The sequence below is a fragment of the Hypanus sabinus genome, chromosome 10 (assembly GCF_030144855.1).
Source record: "Hypanus sabinus isolate sHypSab1 chromosome 10, sHypSab1.hap1, whole genome shotgun sequence".
Lineage (NCBI taxonomy): Eukaryota > Metazoa > Chordata > Chondrichthyes > Myliobatiformes > Dasyatidae > Hypanus > Hypanus sabinus.
Genome location: NC_082715.1, coordinates 78,577,420 through 78,598,058, shown reverse-complemented (window position 1 = coordinate 78,598,058; position 20,639 = coordinate 78,577,420). Strand labels below are relative to the sequence as shown.

At 42.6% G+C, this 20,639-nt stretch overlaps 2 protein-coding genes across 7 annotated transcripts in view; both read right to left on the bottom strand.

Annotated features, from left to right (window-relative positions):
- The window catches only part of rbm34 (RNA binding motif protein 34), a 36,677-nt gene extending 24,817 nt beyond the window's left edge, over positions 1-11,860 (bottom strand). The window contains exons 1-2 of the mRNA XM_059982177.1: positions 11,593-11,860; positions 7,559-7,724 (exon numbers count right to left, since the gene is read on the bottom strand). Of these exons, the coding sequence (XP_059838160.1) occupies positions 7,559-7,724; positions 11,593-11,840 (414 nt within the window). The 5' untranslated portion in view covers positions 11,841-11,860. The remainder of the gene's footprint in view (positions 1-7,558; positions 7,725-11,592) is intronic.
- A 2,144-nt stretch (positions 11,861-14,004) lies between these two features.
- Positions 14,005-20,639, bottom strand: part of arid4b (AT-rich interaction domain 4B) — a 141,428-nt gene continuing 134,793 nt past the window's right edge. For 4 of the 6 annotated variants that reach the window (XM_059982175.1, XM_059982173.1, XM_059982172.1 and 1 more), the window contains 2 exons: positions 17,219-17,365; positions 14,005-16,063 (listed from right to left, as the gene is read on the bottom strand). In XM_059982175.1, coding sequence (XP_059838158.1) covers positions 15,927-16,063; positions 17,219-17,365 — 284 coding nt within the window. In that variant the 3' untranslated portion in view covers positions 14,005-15,926. Of the gene's footprint in view, positions 16,064-17,218; positions 17,755-20,639 lie in introns of those variants that run through there. The other 2 variants (XR_009514366.1, XM_059982176.1) reach the window with 2 other exon arrangements.

The following is a 20,639-nucleotide window of genomic DNA, read 5'->3' as shown; positions in this document are numbered from 1 at the left end:
TGGTCCATATCCCTCCATTGTCTGCATATTCATGTGCCTAACACCTCTGTTGTGTCTACCTTCATCACCATTTCAGGCACCCACCACTCTACAAAAAAAACTTGCCCACTTGCCTACATACAAAAAGTTGCCTCACAGGTTGATAGGGTAGTTAAGCAAGCTTATGAAGTGTTAGCTTTCATAAGTTGAGGGGTAATGATGCAGACCTATAAAACTCTGGTTAGGCCACACTTAGAGGACTGTGTCCAGTTCTGGTCGCCTCACTATAGGAAGGATGTGGAAGCATTGGAAAGGGTACAGAGGAGATTTATCAGGATGCTGTCTGGTTTAGAGAGTTTGCATTATGATCAGAGATTAAGGGAGCTAGGGCTTTACTCTCTGCAGAGAAGGAGGATGAGGGGAGACATGATAGAGGTATACAAGATATTAAGAGGAATTGATAGCCAGCCAGCGCCTCTTCCCCAGGGCACCACTGCTCAATACAAGAGGACATGGCTTTAAGTTAAGGGGAGGGAAGTTCAAGGGGAATATTAGAGGAAGATTTTTCACTCAGAGAGTGGTTGGTGTGTGGAATGCACTGCCTGAGTCAGTGGTGGAGGCAGATAGACTAGTGAAATTTAAGAGACTACTAGAAAGGTATATGGAGGAATTTAAGGTGGAGGGTTATATGGGAGGCAGGGTTTAAGGGTCGGCACAACTTTGTGAGCCGAATGGCCTGTACTGTGCTGTATTGTTCTTTGTTCTATATCTCCTTTGATCTTTCCCTCTCTCTCCTTAAATGTATGCCCTCTAGTATTAGACATTTTGAACTCGGGAAAAACATTCCAGCTGTCTATTTCCTCTTATAATTTTATAAACTTGTTAGGTTTCTCCTCAACCTTTGCTGATCCAGAGAAAATAACTCTAAAGCCTCAGCATCCTTCTAAAAATGGGCAACCAGAATTCAGTGTAATACACCAGATGCAGACTGACAAGATTTTCTAGAAATAAAACACAACTGAATGTCTTGACTAATAATGGTAAGCATGTCCTATGCCTCCTTTAACAGCTGATGACATGTGACTACCTTCAGGGGGCTATAAAGGTCCCTCTGTATTTCAATACTGTACTATTAAGGGTCCTGGCATTACTTGATCTGTTTGGGTGGCATGCTAGCGATTATAGTGCCAGCGACCTGGGTTCAATTCTGCCACTGCCTGTCAGGACCTCTGTGTGCTCTGGTTCCCCCCACCCCCACACATTCCAAAACTTTCAGTAAGGATAAGTGAGCTGTGAGCACGCTATGTTGGCGCTGGAAATGCAGTGACACCTGTGGGCTGCCCCAGCACGATCCTCACTGCTCACACAAAATGCTGGAGGAACTCAGCAGGCCAGGCAGCATCCTTGCTGATTTGATTTGATGCAAACGAACGACTCATTTCCATGTATAGTTTGAAATTTCAGTGTACACATGACAAATAAAGAATTCCTCATTCGCCATTATCTGCATGCCCTGGGTCAATTCCAAATATCAAAGCCCAATCGGAGATCCTGATTGTGGCCCGAAGGTTGACCGGAGGTCCAGATTACACCCTTGGGTGTGTTGGTTGTTAACGCGAATGACACACTTCACTGTATGTTTTGATGTATCTGCAATAAATAAATCTGAAATCTGATCATTTTCACCCATTCCTTTGGTTTATTTGCCAGTGACATTGGCAGCAGATTATACTGTACCCGGACTATTATCAGATTGATCGGGCCTCCTACACGCAGGTGGCACCCTGTTTTGGTGCGGGCGTTTGGGTGCGTGTTTTTCCCTGTGGTGGTCCAATAGGGGGCACCGGTCAGTTGACTGGTATCAAGCAGGCCATGTCATCGTTGTTCTCAGTTTATCTCATTTATTCCCTTCCTCTATGGGGAGGGGAGGCATGTACCAGATCGACACAATCTGATGGAAGCTCCCCATCCCCATTCTAACAACTTTCTACAGGACACCATTGAGAGTGTTCTGTCTGGCTGAACATTGTGTGGTACAGAAGCTGCAAGGCATTGAACTGCAAGACCCTACTGAGCATAGCAAAAACTGTCAAAAGGATCATGGGGTTCTCTCTCCCCTTCATTTATGATATTTACCTGGAGCCTTGCAGACAAAAGGCCCAAAGTATTGTTGAGGATCCCTATCACCCACCCCAATCTCTCTGACCCACTACAGTCAGGAAGGAAATACAATAGCATCAGGACTAGGACTGCCAGACTGGGTAACAGCTTCTTCCCTCGGGCTGTGAGTCTAATGAATACCCTGCCACCACCGAGGTCTCGTCATTAGGACAGCCAACTGCTTATTGTATACCTGTGCTGCGCACTACATGCATTTTTGAATTATATTTTATTTACGGCAATGCTTTGTTTTATGTGCTGTGTGATAATGCTTTGTGGGTCCACCATGGTCCAGACGAACGTTGCTTCATTTGGTCATATCAGATGGCAATAACCTGAAATTGACTGTGAGAATATGGACAGCGTGCATGCAGCTGTTTGATAGCACAGTGAACTGACTGAACTTCCCACAAGCAGGCGGCAGTCTTTTATGGCGCGGGCATTCAGGTGCGAATGTCTTCATCTCAGCGGGCCTGGTTCATCGCTCCCACACTGTAAGTTGCCCAGTGTGGTCCAGCACTAACACGACTCAGTAAAAAGATTTATTTACTTATAGTGATAAAGTGCTGGGTACGCCGTTCCAGCCCTTTGAACCACGCCGCCCAAGCAACCCCGATTTTACCCCAACCTAATCACGGGACAATTTACAATGACCAATTAACCTCCCCATACTGGTACGTCTCTGGACTGTGGGAGGAAACTGAAGCACCCAGGGAAAGTTTAAACGTTCCACGGGGAAGACACAGAGACTCCTTACAGAACAGTGCTGGAATTGGCCTCCCTGAGCTGTAATAGCAGCACACTAATCACTACACTACGTGGAGCCAAGTATACTCCTGCTACTCTGTTGGCCAAGTTTAATCCTACTACCCTGTTGACATTTTTGCTGTGTATACGTAACAGTATGACAGATATGCTTCTGTTGCCAGTCTGAGAGCAAATCTACATGGGAAAGCAAGATTCCGGTAGTTGATTGGATCTGGAAAGGCAGAACTGAAATTGAAATCATAACTATGAATAAATTTCACAGCAATCTGCAGCATGCAATTACCCTTTAAGCAATGTACGTTTAAATGGACATAAATCAACTACAGATTTCACCAATTTCTGAAGGATTTGGTGACTTACCTCTCAAGCAAATAGGTCTAGGTCCAGCACCTTTAAGCAGGTGAAGGTTAAATGTCATGGCAGGAGTGAGAGACTCCAAGCCAGGCTGAAACACAGAGGAATGAGAGCACCCCCCACCCCTCCCCCCCAGCATCTTAAGATAGAGGAGCAGAATTAGGTCACTTGGCCCAAGGAGTCTGCTCTGCCACTTCATCATGGCTGATCCATTTTCCCTCTTAGCCTCATTCTCCTGCCTTCTCCCAGTATTTCTCCATGCCCTGATGAATCAAGAAGCTATCAACCAGTGTGTGTGCGTGTGTGTGTCTAATTATACACACACACACACCCCCCCCCCCAAATGACTTGGCCTCCACAGCTGCCTGTGGCAACAAATTCTATAGATTCACCACTCTCTGGCTGAAGAAAGTCCTCATTTGCTTTCTAAATGGACATCCCTATATTCTGAGGTGTCTCTTCTGGTCTTAGCCTACCCCATCATAAGAAATATCCTCCCCACATCCACTCGTTCAAGGCCTTTCAACATTCAATAGGTTTCAATGAGATTCCCCCTCATTCTTCTGAGTTCCAGTGAGTACAGGCCCATTGCCATCAAACACTTCTCAAATGAAAAGTGTTATGAATGTACTACAGCTCTGAGGGGCCGAAGGGTGTGGGGTAGCCCTCTCCTTTGTGAGAATCGCAGGATCGCTATTGATTTGGGTCAGGAGACCCAGGAAATGAGAGACACACATGCGGAATGTCTTGACCCCTCCGGCGATATAAAGCTACGGGAAACGGCCATTGTCTCTTGGAGACGGACTTGTGTATTACAATACTGTGCTACGTGGAAGCCCTCAGGCAAAGTGGGCTGGTTGACAGAGGGATTGCATCACCCCAACCTGATTGACATCTGAGACCCTGTGGGTCAGGATAAAAGAGGGTCCGTGGGAACAGCCCCTCAGACGCACCAGAAGAAACGCTAGCGATCCCATAATAGCGGCAGCCGATGGGAGGAGGCCACGTGTGTTCGGTTCCATTTGCCCTGGAACTAGTGGCTTTTACCACGGAAGAACGGCTTTTAGCTAACAACGGGGAAACCAACTCCCAACAACTCTCGAAGGATTGACATCATAAAAGGACTGGGCTAGTTTTAACCCGTCTTTCTCTCAAACCAAAACGCTGCAGCTTGAACAAACTAACAGTGACTTTTATATTTCCATCAGACAATACATTACCCCCTAGACAACGATAGAGCTTTCTTATTATTATTATTATACCCGCACGTTTAGATTTAGTATTGACGACGTATATTATCTGTATGTTTGCATTGATATTATTTTGTGTATTTTTATCAATAAGTACTGTTAAAATAGTACCATCAGACTTCAATGGACCTCTCTATCTTGCTGGTAAGTGACCCAGTTACGGGGTTTGTAACAAAAGCCATTCAATCCTGAAAGTTTTGAAACTCCTTTAAACCCTCTCCAATGTCAGCACATCCTTTCTGAGATAAGGGGCCCAAAACTGCACACAAACTCCAAGTGAGGCCTCACCAGTGCCTTAAAAAGCCTCAACATTACATCCTTGCTTTTATATTGTAGTCCTATGAAAATGCATGACAACATTGCAGTTGCCTTTCTCACCACTGACTTACCTGCAAATTAACCTTTAGGGAATCCTGCATGAGGACTCCCAGATCTCTTTGCACCTCAAATTTTTGTATTTTCTCTCCATTTAGAAAATAGTCTACACTTTTATTCCTTTTGCCAAGGTGCATGACCATACACTTCCTGACACTGCATTCCATCTGTCACTTCTTTGTCCATTCTGTCTACGTCCTTCTGTAGCCTCTCTGCTTTCAACACTAACTGCCCCACCACTTATCTTTGTATTGTCCACAAACCTGGCCATGAAGCCATCAATTCTGTCCTCCAAATCATTGAGATTTAACATTAAAAGAAGCAGCCTAAACACCGCTCCCTGTGGAACACCACTAATCACTGGCAGCCAACCAGAAAAGGCTCCCTTTATTACCACTCTCTGCCTCCTGCCAATCAGTCAATGTTCTATCCATGCTACTATCTTTCCTGTAGTACCATGCAAGGCTCTTAACCGGTCCCTTTTGTACAAGTTGTACCTTTCCCAGAAGGATCTAGAAATCTGAACCCCTGCACCACTTCCTTAGCCACGCATTCAACTGCCAAATCATCCTATTCTTAACCCCACTGGCGTGTGGCACAGGCAACAATCCAGAGATTACCTTGTTAGCAAATGTGCAGTCATTGGAGAACAAAATTGAAGATTGCTGTATCAAAGGGAAATGAGAGATTGTTGTGTTCTATGTGTAACCAAGATATGGCTTACTCCCAGCACGCCAGATACAGCGATAGAACCCAAAGGCTTCTTGATTCACAGGATACACTGAACTGCTGATTCAGAAAAGGCTAAAGTAGGAGGTATGCATTTCATGATAAATTTTGGATTGTGTCCTGATGAGGCTGTTTTTTATCAAACTTGTGTTCACCTGACTTTGAATACCTAATGGTCAAATGCTGTCCATTCTATTTACCTAGGGAGTTCTCCTCCATAATCCTGACCATTTTATATACCACCAGCAGCCGACAATAGTCAAGTGCTTGAAATACTGCACAATGCCATCTCCACACAAGAAACAGTTCATCCCGATGCATTTCAAATCACAGAGAATTCAACCAGGCTTGTTTGGAAAAAAACCCTGTCCAATTACCATCATTCCAACTAACCCTGAATCAAAGGAGGGTGCTCGCCAGTTGTGGCAGAGTTTGAATACAATCACATCTCAAAGTTAAATCAAGTGACATTGGCAACAATAGGGCTTCTGCTGTGGACCTCTTGTGCCAGTGGAAAATTGGAACAGATCCAAGTCTGCTTCGCTTCCAGATGAGTTCTATGACCATCAAAACACAGAGGGACTATAACAAACTGCCACAGCCCTGATGAAGCTGAGATTTCAGTCTCTGAGGCCTTTGGGAGGGTGAACCCATGGAATGCATCTGGCCCATTTGGGGTTACCTGGCCAAGTACTGAGGACCTGTGCTGATCAACTGGCTGGTGTGTTCACTGAGTTCTTTAACTTTTTGCTTCAGCAATCTGAGGTACTCGCCTGCTTTGAGCAGACTTCACTTATACTGGTGCCTAAGAAGAATGAGGTAACCTGCCTCAATGACCTCATCCAGTAGCACTTACATCCAGTGTGATGAAGTGCTTTGAGAGGTTGTTGATGAAACAAATCAACTCCTGCCTGAGAAGTGACTTGGATCTGCTCCAATTTGCCTACCAGCGCAACAGGTATGCAACAGATGCCATTTCATTGGCTGTTCACTCAACCCTATAACATTTGGACAGCAAAGCTGCAAACATCAGGATGCTTTTTACAGACTATCGTTTGGCATTCAATACTATCATCCCCTCAAAACTAATCAATAAGCTTCAAGACCTTCAATATCTCCTTGTGCAATTGGATTTCCTGGATTTCCTCACTTGCAGATCCCAGTGAGCCAGTCCTCACTGGAGGATCAGGTGGAGAGTGTCAGTAACTTTAAATTCCTCGGTGTTATAGTTTCGGAGGACCTGTCCTAGGCCAGCAGGCAAATTGAATTACAAAGAACAGACTGTATTGCTTCTACTTCCTTAGGAGTTTGTAGAGATTCGGCATGACATTGAAAACTTTTGACAAACTTCTATAGGTGTGTGGTTGAGTATATATGGACTGGTTTCATCACAGCCCAGTACAGAAGCACCAATGCCCTTGAATAATAGAATACAAAAAGTAGTGGATACAGTCCAGTCCATCACAAGTAAAGCCACTGAGCACATCTACACTAAGTTTTGTCACAAGAAAGCAGCATCCATCATCAGGTCCCCCACAACCTAGGTCATGCTCTCATCTCACTGCTGCCATCAGGAAGAAGGTACAAGAGCCTCGGGACTCACACCACCAGGTTCAGGAACAGTTACTACCCCATATCCATTAGGCTCTTGAACCAACTGGATAATTTCACTCAAATTCACTTGTGCCTTCATTGAAATGTTCCCACAACCTATGGACTCACTTTCAAGGACTTTCCATCTCATGTTCTTGTTACTTATTGCTTAATTATTTATTATTATTTCTTCCTGTTAGTATTTGCAGTTTGTTGTCTTTTGCTTACTAGTTTAATGCCCAGTTGGTATGTTTTTCTAATTGATTTTGTTACGGTTATTATTCTATTATGGATTAATTTACTTTTAACTTTGAAATTATAACCACGTACTGCAGGGATTCAGAGCTTACCTTACGCTCCAGGACAGGACTAAATAACAACTGGCTAGAGGGAATTGAGGGCGTGGAGAAGAGAGTCATCAGCGGTGTTGTTTTGGCCTTAGGCGTCTCCTTATGGGACAGACTGTCAGCCACCTGACCCACTGCATAGCTCTCCTTGCTGCTGGTTGTTTTGATACTGCACAGGAAAAGGAAATAGAATCAGGTGAAATAAAACGGATACAATTAAAACACCACACCCCATGGCAAAAGGCTATTCTGCACACTGTGCAGTTTGTTCAGCTCTCCCTCCACAGGCTCTTTACCCCTCTCCCACTTCTTTCTTTGATCTCAGCACAGCCTCTAACTAGTTCCATCGTATTTTGCTCCTATAAACTTGTCAATGCCAGTCCACACTGACCAATCACCAATACAGTTTGGGATGTCAGAGGTAAGGGACCAATTCCGGCACCGTAAGCACTGCAAGGAGTTTGTACACTCCTCCGCGTCAACACATGGGTTTCCTCTGGGCACTGCAGTTTCCTCTCAGTCCAAAGGTGTACTGATTAGTAGGTTAATTGATCATGTAAACTGTCCTGTGATTAAGCAAGTGTTAAATAGGGTGGTGTGGCTCATTGAGCTGCAAGGGTCAGTTCCATGCTGTATCTCTAAATAAATAAATAAATAAATCTTGCCAATTCAACTTTGATAATTGACAATTAATTAATTACCATCCAGACAAACAACTTTGCTTGCAGCTTCCTTTGACTGCACACAGAGCCCCTCATTTGTGATTTGTTTGTTTTTATTTTTGATTTAAAATGTGCTGTACCACTACATTAAACCTCTCTGTCTCAAAGCTGTAACAAACACAAGCAAGGGAATATACAAGTACTATCATCTCCTTATTATTTTCAGGGATGTATATATGTGCAGTTCAAGATCTTTATATATCTGGAAATGAAGAAAAATAGAAGGTGAAGGAACAAATTGATTGGCAAAATTTATTTGGTTATTTAGAGATACAGGTCCTTCTGGCCCAACTACACCCATGCAACCAATTTACCTACTAACCCGTGTGTCTTTGGACTATGGGAGATAACCAGAGCACCTGAGTAGACCTATGTGGTCACAGGGAGAATGTACAAACTCCTTACAGACAGCGGTGAGAATTAAACCTAAGTTGCTGTTGCTGTAAAGAATTATACTGACTGCTACACTACCATGCAGTACATGATGCAACATAAAAATTAATAGATTTCACTATCAAAGCATGTACAAATGACTTGAGTGTGGCCATATATATAGTTACAAGAAAATGTTTGTGAACTCTTTGCAATTACCTGGCTTTCTGCATTAATTATTCATAAAATCTGGTCTGTCCTTCAGCAATAATGGACAAACACAATCTGCCTCAACTAATAACACACAAACAATTGTAGCAACACACACCAAATGCTGGTGTCTTACTATTTTTCCTTTCAGTTAGTCCTGATGACATCTCGGCCCGAAACGTCGACAGTGCTCCTCCCTATAGATGCTGCCTGCCCTGCTGTGTTCCACCAGCATTTGGTGTGTGTTGCTTGAATTTCCAGCATCTGCAGATTTCCTCATGTTTGCAAACAATTGTATTTCTTTTTGTCAATGCTGAGTACATCATTTAAACAATCACAGTCTAGACACAAAAAGGTATGTGGACCTCTGGGGTAACGCCTTCTATGGAGTCAAGTGAGCCAATCAATGAGTTGAGATTGGAGGTACAAGTTTAGAGGTGCCCTACCCTATAAAAACACACACACACACACAAAGTCAGGTTATTGACAGAGCCTCAAGAAAGATTTTTTTATGTGCACCATGTCTTGAACAGAACAATTTTCAGAGGACCTTAAAAGAATTGTAGAGATACATAAAACTGGAAAAGGAAATAAAAGCATTTCTAAAGACCTGAGTGTTCATCAGAAATTGTCTACAAATGGAAGAAATTCAGTAGTGTTGCTACTCTCCCTAGAAGTGGCTGTCTTGCCAAAGATCACACCAACGTACAATGCCGAAGCAGGCTAAAAAGAACCCAAGAGTAACAGCAAAAAGACCTGCGGAAATCTCTATATCATGCTAAAGTCTTTGTTTATGTGCCCACTATAAGAAAAACACTGAACAAGAATGGTGTTCATGGAAGGATGCCAGAGGAAACCACTGCTCTCCAAAAAAACATTGCTGCACATCTCGAGTTTGCAAAAGACCACCTGGATGTTCTACAACACCTCTGGGACAATGTTCTGTGGACAGATGAAACAAAAGTTGAATCTTTTGGCTGAAATGCTCATTGCTATGTTTGGAGGAAAAAGCGTGCTACACGCTAACACCAAAACCTCATCCCAACCGTGGAACATAGTGGAAGGAGCAGCATGGTCTGGGGCCTTACAATTGTTGAGGTAATAATGAGTTCAAAATTGTATCAAGACATTTTAAGGAGAACGTCAGGGTAGAGGTCTGAAGCTTAACAGAAGTTGGGTGATGCAACAAGACAATGATCTGAAATACAAGAGTAAATAGACAACAGAATGGTTTAAAAAGAAGAAACTTTGTGTTTTGTAATGGCCAAGTCTGAGTCCAGATCTTAACCCAATTGAGATGCTGTGGCATAACCTGAAGAAGGCTGTTCATGCAAGATATCCCAGGAATATTAATGAACTGAAAGTTTTGTAAGGAGGAATGGTCTAAAATTCCTCTTCACCATTGTGAAAGTCTGATCAGCAGCTACAGGAAACATTTCATAGAGGTTACTGCTGCTAAAGGAGGTTCTATTAGTTATTAAATACAAGGGTTTGCATACTTTTTCCAGCAGGACTATGAATGATCAAACAATGTGTTCTAAAAGACATGAGATAGATCGTGTTTGTCTATTATTATGATTTAGACAAAGATCAGACTGCATTTTGAGTAAACACAGAAAACCAGGAAATTGCAAAGTGTTACAAACTTTTTCTTGCAACTGTATAAGTAGACTGATTGGAAGTCTACTGAACATAAGGGGACTATTACAGGAAAATCTGGAAGGAAAACCTAAAACGGGACTTCAACCTGAAACACTCACAACTCCTTTCCACCCACAGATGCTGCTTCACCCTCTGAGCTCCCCTAGCAGATGTTTGTTGCTTCAGATTCCAACACCTGCAGTCTCCTGCCTCACTCTTGCCAGCTACCCTCACTCTAATGTTCAATTAGACCTTTCATTCCATTCCCAACCATCCAGAGAGCTCAGTCACAAGTACTTGATCCACAGAACCATAAGACATGGGAAGAGAATTAGACCAATCCGCCCATCAAGTCTGCTCAGCCATTCAATCATGGCTGATTTATTTTCCCTCTCAACCCCACTTTCCCACATAACCTTTGAACACCCTTATTAATCAAGAGCCTATCAAACCCTTTTTTAAATATACCCAATGACTTGGTCACAGCAATCTGTGGTAATGAATTCTGTAGTTACACCACCTTCTGGCTACGACCCCCACTTCCCTATGCTGCACCCTCCCTCTATCCTAACCCTGGTCACTTTCCTGCTCTGGCTCCCTACTTCTGGGATCCCACTCTCTCACCTCAGCATCGACGGGCAGGTTGTGGATGGCATCACAGAAAGTTAAAGAAGCCACAGAACGGAAGACAGAAAAGTAAGACAGTAAAAGATGCAAAATGTGTAGTGTTGGAAATGCAGTTTAACAAACACTACCAGGAAACACGGAACATTGATTTTTTCCCCCACCTTCCTGTTCAGTACCCAGTTCCCGATCAGTTCACCTACCATAACCCTACCAGCCCACTGCATCTCCCTCATCTACTACCTCCCACCGCATCCATTAAGCCACTGGCCTATGTCCTCATCCCTACCATCCGTTACCTCTCCTCTCTACTGACCCACTCAATAAACGTTCCCCCAAGTCACCTCCTCCCCCACACGCACCATTCCTCCTTTCTGACTACCCCCTCCCGCTAACACCTTTACTTCCTCCACCCATCCACACCCCTCTCTCATCCCCACCTCTCTTCATTTCCCCGCTTCAACTCACCCCCCATCACTCCGTTTCTTTGCCATTACCCCGGCAAAAACAGGAAACACGCGCCCGGACCCGTTCCGGTCCTTCCCCCGACCCGTTCCGGTAACGGCCCGGAGGAGTTCCGTTCCGGCTTGGCCAGCTGCCCGTTCTCCTTTACTGCTCGTCCCAGGACACAGAATCCGGGAAAACCTCTCCGACCTGCGGGCCAGGGGGAGGTTGGTTGGACCAGCAGTTAGGGGACCCTTACACACTGCTCCCATTTCTGCCGGCTAAACTGGGTCCGTACCATCATCTCCTCCCCGAAGTGCGTCTGCAGCCATCCGGCGCTGCGGAATCTGCAATTCAACACCGCAATAAACAACAGAGCCCCCTGGCCTAACATGAATAAGTTTGCGGCTTATGTCCTACCTCAGCAAAATTTCCCTGCACTAATCCCCATCGTCCACCATTTCTTATATCTTAAAAGATTGCAAGCCCTTTCATTAATATTCGCAGCCACCTTGGACTTGTATACCGAGTTCTGTATAGCAGGTCAGGCAGCGTCTGCAGAAATGAATAAACGGCCGACAAGACATTTCGGGCAGAGACTCTTCATCAGGACTGGAAAAAAGACAAGCTAGAAGGTGATAGGAGATGCCGGGGTGGGGGTTAGAAGAAAGAAGCTGGGAGGTGATAGGTGCAAAAGGGCTGGAGAAGGAATCCGATAGGAGAGGTTAGTGGACGATGGGAGAAAAGAAAGAAGGGGCACTAGGCGAGGGTGTTCGGCGTGTGAGAAGAGAAGGAATGAGAGGAAACCAGAATGATGAATAGAAGGGAGGAGGGGAGGGAGGAAATGACCAAAAACTGGAGATATCAATATGTATGCCATCAAGTTGGAGGTTACCCAAAATGAATATGAGGTGGTGTTCCTCCAATCAGAAGAGTGCCCTCATTGTGGCAGAAGAGGAGGCAATGGACTTGACATGGCAGAATGGGATTGAGGACAGGAATTTAAATTGTTGGCCACCAGGAAATCCCACTTTTCTCAGAGGTGGAACCTCTCGTGAAGAAATTTCATCTCTACCCTCAGTGACCCATACATTCTTTCGAGACTGAGCCCTTATTATTGACAGTCTAGTAACACTACTTCAGTTTTGTCAAGCCTTTTAAACATTCCATATGTTTCAATATACATTTCCAGTATATTGAATTTTGGTTAAGTCCCTGCTGAAGAGAATGTTGTATTTATTGTGAACTATGAATTTGAAGAAGCAAGACCAGCCACAGCAGAAACTGAGTTGTTGAATCAGAGGTAGGGGAAGAAGCTATTCAAGGAAAAAAGTGGGCGATGCTGGTGGAAGAGGGTATAGGTTTGGAAATCCTGACAGCACCCATTTGTGATATGGTTGTAAACACTGAGGCTAAATCAGGAATGAAGTTTTGTCAGAACTAGAGATGATGGCCTCAGGCTTATCAATGTTTAGCTGGGACAACACATGGCTCATCAAAATTCACATCAGATGAACATTAATTTCACAATATAAAACGAGGTATTGGTATTGGTAAGACAGCACTTGGAATACAGTGAGCAGTTTTGGGCTCCTTATCTAAGGAAGATGTGCTAGCATTGGAGACAGTCTAGAGAAGGTTCATGAGAATTATCCCAAGAATGAAAGGGTTAACGTACAAGGAGCATTTGTTGGCTTTGGGCCTTTACTCACTGGAGTTCAGAAGAATGAAATCTATCAAATATTGGAAGGGCCCAAGATAGAGTGAACATAGAGGGGATCTTTTCTGGGGGAGGCAGGGAGTCTAGGGCCAAAGGACACAGCCTCAGAATAGAAGTATGTCCCTTTAGACCAGTAATGAGGAAGAATTTCTTTATCCAGAGAGAGAGAGAGGAATCCATAGAATGCATTGCCACTGACGGCCGTGGAGGCAAAGTTTTGAAGCAGAGATTGATTGGTTCTTGATTAGCAAGAGCAACAAAGGTTACGGTAAGGCAGAAAAACAGAGTTGAGAGAAATAATGAATCTGCATGATTGAATAGTGAAGAAGACTATAGGCCAAACGGCCTAATTCTGGTCCTAGGTCTTATGGTCTTTTCCACTTTGAGAAACGGACGTGGTGCAACTGAACAATGCCCCATTTAGAGTTGTTTATTTTTAAGTTAGTTGTAACTTAGATGACACTCTAAATAACTCAGATGTTATTTTAAATTTAGTCATTGTGTTTTTAGTGATTGAATTGTCAGTATGCTGTTGTGGACTGAATGGAGTAACACTGCAATTTTGTTGTTCTCAGCAATGACAGCAAAGCTCTAACTAACTTTGAAAAGTGTCCCGCACAGGCTTGTTCTTGCAGCTCACTTAAAGAACTGCATAAATTGAACTGTCACGCACAGCCAATAAATCAACACATAGTAAATTAAAAACTCCATTTTGGTGTGCTAGAAAGAAAACTTTCACAAACTATGGCATTTTATTTCAAATGGAAGCCTTTCAATTTGCTTACATTTTTTTTTACAATAAATTACATAATTTCCAACCTTTTTGGAATCTAATAAATATTATATAACTTTTAATAAGTTCTTTTTAAAGTACATTGAGCTGTCAAACAAAGGTCCTACAGTCATGTACATGGTCAAAATATTCTGAAACCATTGTCAAGAAAATTCTTTTAAGAGCACAAGCTACACAGACCAAACAAATAGGCTTTTCCTACAAAGATCCTGTGTTAATTGAGAGGGAAGAAAAACCCAACACCTACGAACGTAAAACCATCTTGCAGGTCTTGCCAAAAAGACACACACCCCCTCACACTTTTTTGATACCTTTTTAAAAAAAGATAAAAAGCAACATGCTAATTTTGAATCAAGGTACACCAAAGTTATCATAAAAACAGTGAACAGTCTGTACAGAGACGTGCAGTGCTTTAACAGCACTGCTCTTTAAATACAACTCCAAGGGGGTAGGTGGGGGCAGGGTGGATGGTAGGTAGGGGTGTTCTAAATATACAAAAGGCATTATAAAAAGTAAAGAATCACTGATAAGTACATGTGTTGGACAAAGACAAGACTTATTGTTACATACAACAAAATCCAGGCAGAGGGTAGTTTTTTGTTTATTCCAGGGCACGGCTGTGAACTGTGTATCTCAATGTCAAATCCTTTGACGCTACCTCAATAATCTCAGCAGATCACACAGCGAATGGATAGGCAGCTTGCTACACAGCCCAGGCAGAGACGAAGACAGGTTGTGGTCTTCTTCGCCAATGGTAAAATAAACAGTAGAAACCAAGTATTTCATGAGTCCAGAGAAAAAAAATCCCCTTTTCATTTACAAGGAAAAAAAAACACAAAAATATAACTTGTCATCATTTCCCTAGAATAAATATATCTCTTAGGCTGGCAAGTACATTGTTCATTATACACAGTTCTTTTAAAGATTTTTTTTTACAGTTTTTGTTAGCTATTTTCTTTCATTTTTTGACGAAATGCTCTGTATCAAAATTAAAGAAAAAATATCAATGACTTTATATAAAAATGACAAAATAGGTTTCCTCTCCAACTGAACAGGTCAGGGAAAACTCACAGTAACCTTTCCCCTAGATCCGAACCTGTAAACACAAGGCAGTAATCAGGAAGGAATCTCATATGCATTTTGGTTATACATTGAAGGCTGATGCCAAAAGCACTATGTTCCACCACTGTCTGCCCACTGTAATCTTTGATTTACCTGTGCTTGTGTTACACAAAATAATGCGAGCAATTTTCCATTTTTAAAAACCTTTGACGGTAAAATTCATTTAAAGAACAGCAAGCCTGTGCAGTAGAAGTGAATCAAATCAATACCAGAGATCGTCATGTGGTCCAGCTTCAACGGGAGCGGAGGGTGTGGTGAGGGTGGGGGGGTGGTGGGGGCGAGGTCTCATGAACACTGCCAGAAATGGTTAAAAGTCGGCCCTTTAAAATGGCACGGCGTGCACAGAATCTTCGAACGAGGAACATACAGAGGCAAAAGTCCTTCTTGCAACCCCACACCCACCCACACAAAAGAAATCATGGTACGGCCCATCCATCAACAGTTACAAGATTCCCAGGCAGATTGCAAATGGTTATTGCTCCAACAGAACATTCCATTGTACTTCTACATCTTCACGAAAGTGCACTTAAGTGCTGTTAGTTTTGCTGAGAAGCAGTTTTTCTTGTGGCGTACAGTGCTAGTTGAGTTGTTTTAATGTTTTGTATTTTTTTCTCTTTGTGCCTCTATCCAGCATCTCTTTTAAAAAAAATATTAATAATAAAAAATAAAATAAAAGTAGCCCGGGAGCCGTTTAAGTGCACTGTGCGTCGGGAGGTCCTTTCATCACCTACATTCTACCGACAGCCCATTCTGAGACGAGTTGGATACAGAGGGGTCAGCCAACGTTAACATGACGGCAGCTGTGAGAGAGCTGGACGAAGGCGAGGAAGAAGAGGATGCCGTCGTCACTGTTGCATTTGCTGTGGATTAGGGACAACAAAAGAAATTCTTAAACATTTTTTGGAGCTAATTTTTAGTTAGAGATACAGCATGGTAAAAGGCCCTTCTAACAATCCCGTGCAGCCCAAATACACCCATGTGACCAATTAACTAGTATCCATACATCTTTGGAATGAGGAAGAAAATCCACATGACAACAGAGAACGTTTCTAACTCCTTGCAGACAGTGGTAGGAATTGAACCTGCATCGCTGACACTGTTACAACACTATGCTAAATACTACTCTGCACTCTCCCAACTCTTGGTCACAACCTATTGCAGTGGGCTTCAGTTGTGGACAGAGACTCAGTTCACTCACTGGTGGCAATCCCAATGTTTACATTCCCATTCCCTGCTTCCTCGCTCAAGGTATACATGAACAACATAATTATAAACAATTATTTGGAGACTGAGTTCAAAAGCCTTGAAGTAATTAGCTCTATAAAACCCTGGTTAGACCATACTCAGAATACGGTGTTAATTTCTGGTCATCTCATTATAGGAAAGATGTGGAAGCTTTGGAGAGGGCAGAGGGTATTTACTAGGATGCTACCTGCTTTAAAGAAATGTCTTATGACTTCGGAGAGGAGGAAGATGAAAGGTGACTTGACAGAGGTGTACAAGATGATAAGGGGTAGATTAAGTGGACAGGCAGAAACTTTTTCCCAGGAAAAAGGTGGAAATAGCTAGTATAAGAGGGCCTTATTTCAAGGTGATTGGAGAAAAGGTTGGGGGGGGGGGGGGGGGATGTCAGAGGTAAGTTCTTTACACAGAAATTGTTTGTGTGTGTGTGTGACCATGCCAGCGGGGTGGAAGAGGAAGACACATTATAGGCATTTAAGAAACTCTTAGATATGCACATGGATGATAGAAAAATGGAGGGTAATGTGGGAGGAAAGGGTTAAATTGATCTTGGAGTAAGTTAAAAGGTTGGCAAAACATCATGAGAAGGGCCTGTATTGTGCTAAATAGACTAGCTGCTGTACAACCTTCCCCTTTCATTTCTATGACTCCATTAGCAAAAGCATCACCGTTTGTACAGTATCTTAACTAAGCTAAGGTTGTCCCAAAGTGCTTTTAGGACTTGAAGATTTCTTTCCAGGGCATGTGGAACAGTACAGCACGACTGGACTTACTATCACGCTCCTTCTTTTTCATGCGCTTTCTCCTTCTGTCGATGGAGGCGACCTCTGATTTTAGGGAGAGGTAATGTCGCCTGATCTCCTGTAGCTTCTCTTGAAGAAATGCAATGCGCTCCACACCACTCATATTTTCAACATCAGCTAAGGGCAGAAATTTTAAAATAATAAACAACACATATCAGGATGGTAAGAACAAATTAGCAAATAAAATTCATGAATACAAGACACACAAAATGCTGGAGGAACTCAGGAGATTAGGCAGCATCTATGGAAATTAATAAACAGTCAATGCTTTGGGCCAAGACCCTACATCAAGACTGGAAAGGAAGGGGGAAGATACCAGAATAAGAAGGTGGGGACACAGAAATTCATTCTGGGAAGTATAATGTACCCCACCATGTTATGGGGGGCAGGGGTTGAGTTCCTAGAAAATCACCTGCATCACAATTTTCTGTAATGTGAACCTCATTTTCCCCCATGTTATAAGTGAGATGTGTTCCTACGTTTTTTCTCAAGTTATGTGTCCATTCCTGTTGAGAGAAATACACCTCATGAGAACACATCCATAGGCAAGGGAATTCTGATTGTATTATAGACAGAAAGAGAAAGGCTGTTATAATTAACTAGAACCAGATGAGCATTGAGCACATCTACAAGAAGGATTGTTACAAGAAAACAGGAACCCACCGTCCATCATCCAGGCCAACACTGCTACCACCAGGAAGGAGGGACAGGAGCCATGGGTCCCACATCGCCAGGTTCAGGACTTCAAACATCAGGCTCCTCAACAAGTGCAGATAACTTCACAACTCTGAGCTGATCCCTGAACACAACCTACAGCTCACTTTCGAGCACTTTAAAACTCACCTCTTCAGAATTTATCTGTTTTTTATTTTTGTATTTGCACAGTTTGTCTTCTTAGGTAAAACACTAACAATGCAAAATAATGTGTAAATGCTACTGCAAAAGTGCAGTGCAGGTAAATGATAAAGTGCAGGATTATAAAACAAGAATGAAAGAAATTTCACTCTAAAGTTTTGGTAGATGGGGAGATGATTAAAATTGGGAATTAAGGTGGGTGGTTAAGATGGATAGATAAGACACTAGCTAAATATAAATTCCCTGCGTAAGAAAGCTTAGTAGTCGCAGAGATCAGCATCACATTGTGAGTTGAGGTTGCCTCAAGCAGATACAAGACTGTAAGAATTAAATTCAGTGGCCACTGTATTAGATACACCTGCTTGTTTATGCAAATATCTGATCAGCCAATCATCTGGCAGGAACACAATGTATAAAAGCATATAGACATGGTCAAGAGGATCAGTTTTGCTCAGACCTAACATCCGAATGGGGAAGAAACATAATCTAAGTGACTTTGACTGTGGAATGATTGTTGGTGCCAGACGGGGTGGATTGGGTATCTACTGATCTCCTGGGATTTTCATGCACAACAGTCACTACAGCTTACAGAGAATGGTGTGAGAAACAGAAAACATTCCTTGAGCAGCAGTTCTGTGAGCAAAACGCCTTGTTAATGAGGAAGGTCATCAGAGAATGGCTAGAATAGTCCAGGCTGACAGGAAGGTGACAGTAACTGAAATAACAACAAATTAGAACAGTAGTTTGCAGAAGAGCCTCTCTGAACTAACGAAATGTCAAACCTTGAAGTGGTGGGACTACAGCAGACCATACCTTGATCTCCTGTACCTAATGTGGCTACTGATTGTATACGTGAAGTGCATTACAGTGGTATATCTGCCTGTTTCTCTGAAACAGATAATTTCATGACATCAAAAGTGGAGAGGTTAACAAAAGGGAAATGAGTTCAAATTGTAAATCTACATAAAAGCATTTAGTTGTAAAATTATGGATTTCATAAACTGGTTAACACTGTAAAATATTGTGTGAAACCCACTGTAGGTAGAGGTAGAAGGATACATAGAGAAAGAGTAAAAGAATGAATAAATGGGAGGGAGTGTGGGTGGGAGGAAAGGGACTTATTTTGTTGTGTTCCATGTTGTTCTGCCAAGCATTGTGGGCAGGCTATGGTGGTGTCAGAATGTGTGTGTATCGCTCATGGGCTGCCCCCAGTACATCATCAGTTTTATCTTAGTTAGAAATTGAGTGTGGTACAGGCTCTGCTGATCCACCCAGAAACACACCTATTTAACACAGGACAATTTACAGAGACCAATTAACCTATCAACCAATACATCTTTGGACAGAGGGAGGAAACTGGAGAACCCAGAGGAAACCTACATGGTCATGGGGAGAACGTACAAACTCCTTTCAGATGATGCTGGAATTCAATACCGAACTCCAGAATGCCCCATGCTGTTATAGTGTCACACTAACCACTACCGTGGCACACAGTTGTGTTGGTTGTTAATGCAAATGACACATTTCACTGCACGTTTCAATGTACATGTGACAAATAAATCAGATTCTGATAACTTAGAACTTATTTCTGTGAGAAACGTCAGGAATATTTCATACATAGCACTGCAGATTTGTAAAGAAATAATTACTAAGTTGTATAGGTCAATGTCATAAGGAGGATTCTGTTTTCTATTAATGTTCTTACCATTGCAGCTATTGTGCAGTTTCTACAGGGGATGGGTGTTGTCCCTGGGTGCACTACTGTCAGCCACAGGCCTCCAGTCTTTAATGGCTCTGGGCCAGTACTCACTGGAGTTTAGAAGGCTGAGGAGGGGGGAATTTCATTGAAACCCATCAAATATTGAAAAGTCTAGATAGAGTGAATGTTTCCTATAGTGGCAGAGTCCAGGACCAGAGGGGACAGCCTCAAATTACAATGACATATTTTTATAGAAGGAATTTCTTTAGCCAGCAAGTGGTGAATCTGTGGAAGTCATTGCGACAGATGGCCGTAGAGACAAATCATTGGGTACATTTAAAGCAGAGGTTAATAGATTTTTGATCAGTAAAGGTGTCAAAGTTCACAGGGAGAAGGTCAGGAAAATGGGTTTGAGGGGAACAATAAATCAGCTATGATGGAATGGCAGAGCAGACTAGATAGGCCAAATGGCCTATCCTTTCCTATGTCTTATGGTCATTAGAGATCTATCTAACCATTCTCAGGAGGGAGGGAAGGTGTTGAAATGAGGTGTAGAATTATTTTTCTTGTAATTTAACTTTCCAATACTTGCTTATATTTTAATATAATCACCTATAGACATGTAATTGTTCAGTGAATGTTGCAGAAATTACTGTATCTCTTTAGAAACTTGTTAGTTTCCAGTAGCAGGTATCGCACTACTTAAATCTGGCTATTTTATAGATTAATTGTTATCACTGAAAATGTTATCTCCACTGTATCTGAGAGGATCACAAATGATTTGCCTTTGTCTTTTTCTTTGCACTCTCAGCTCTCACTTTGTTCATTCTTCATACT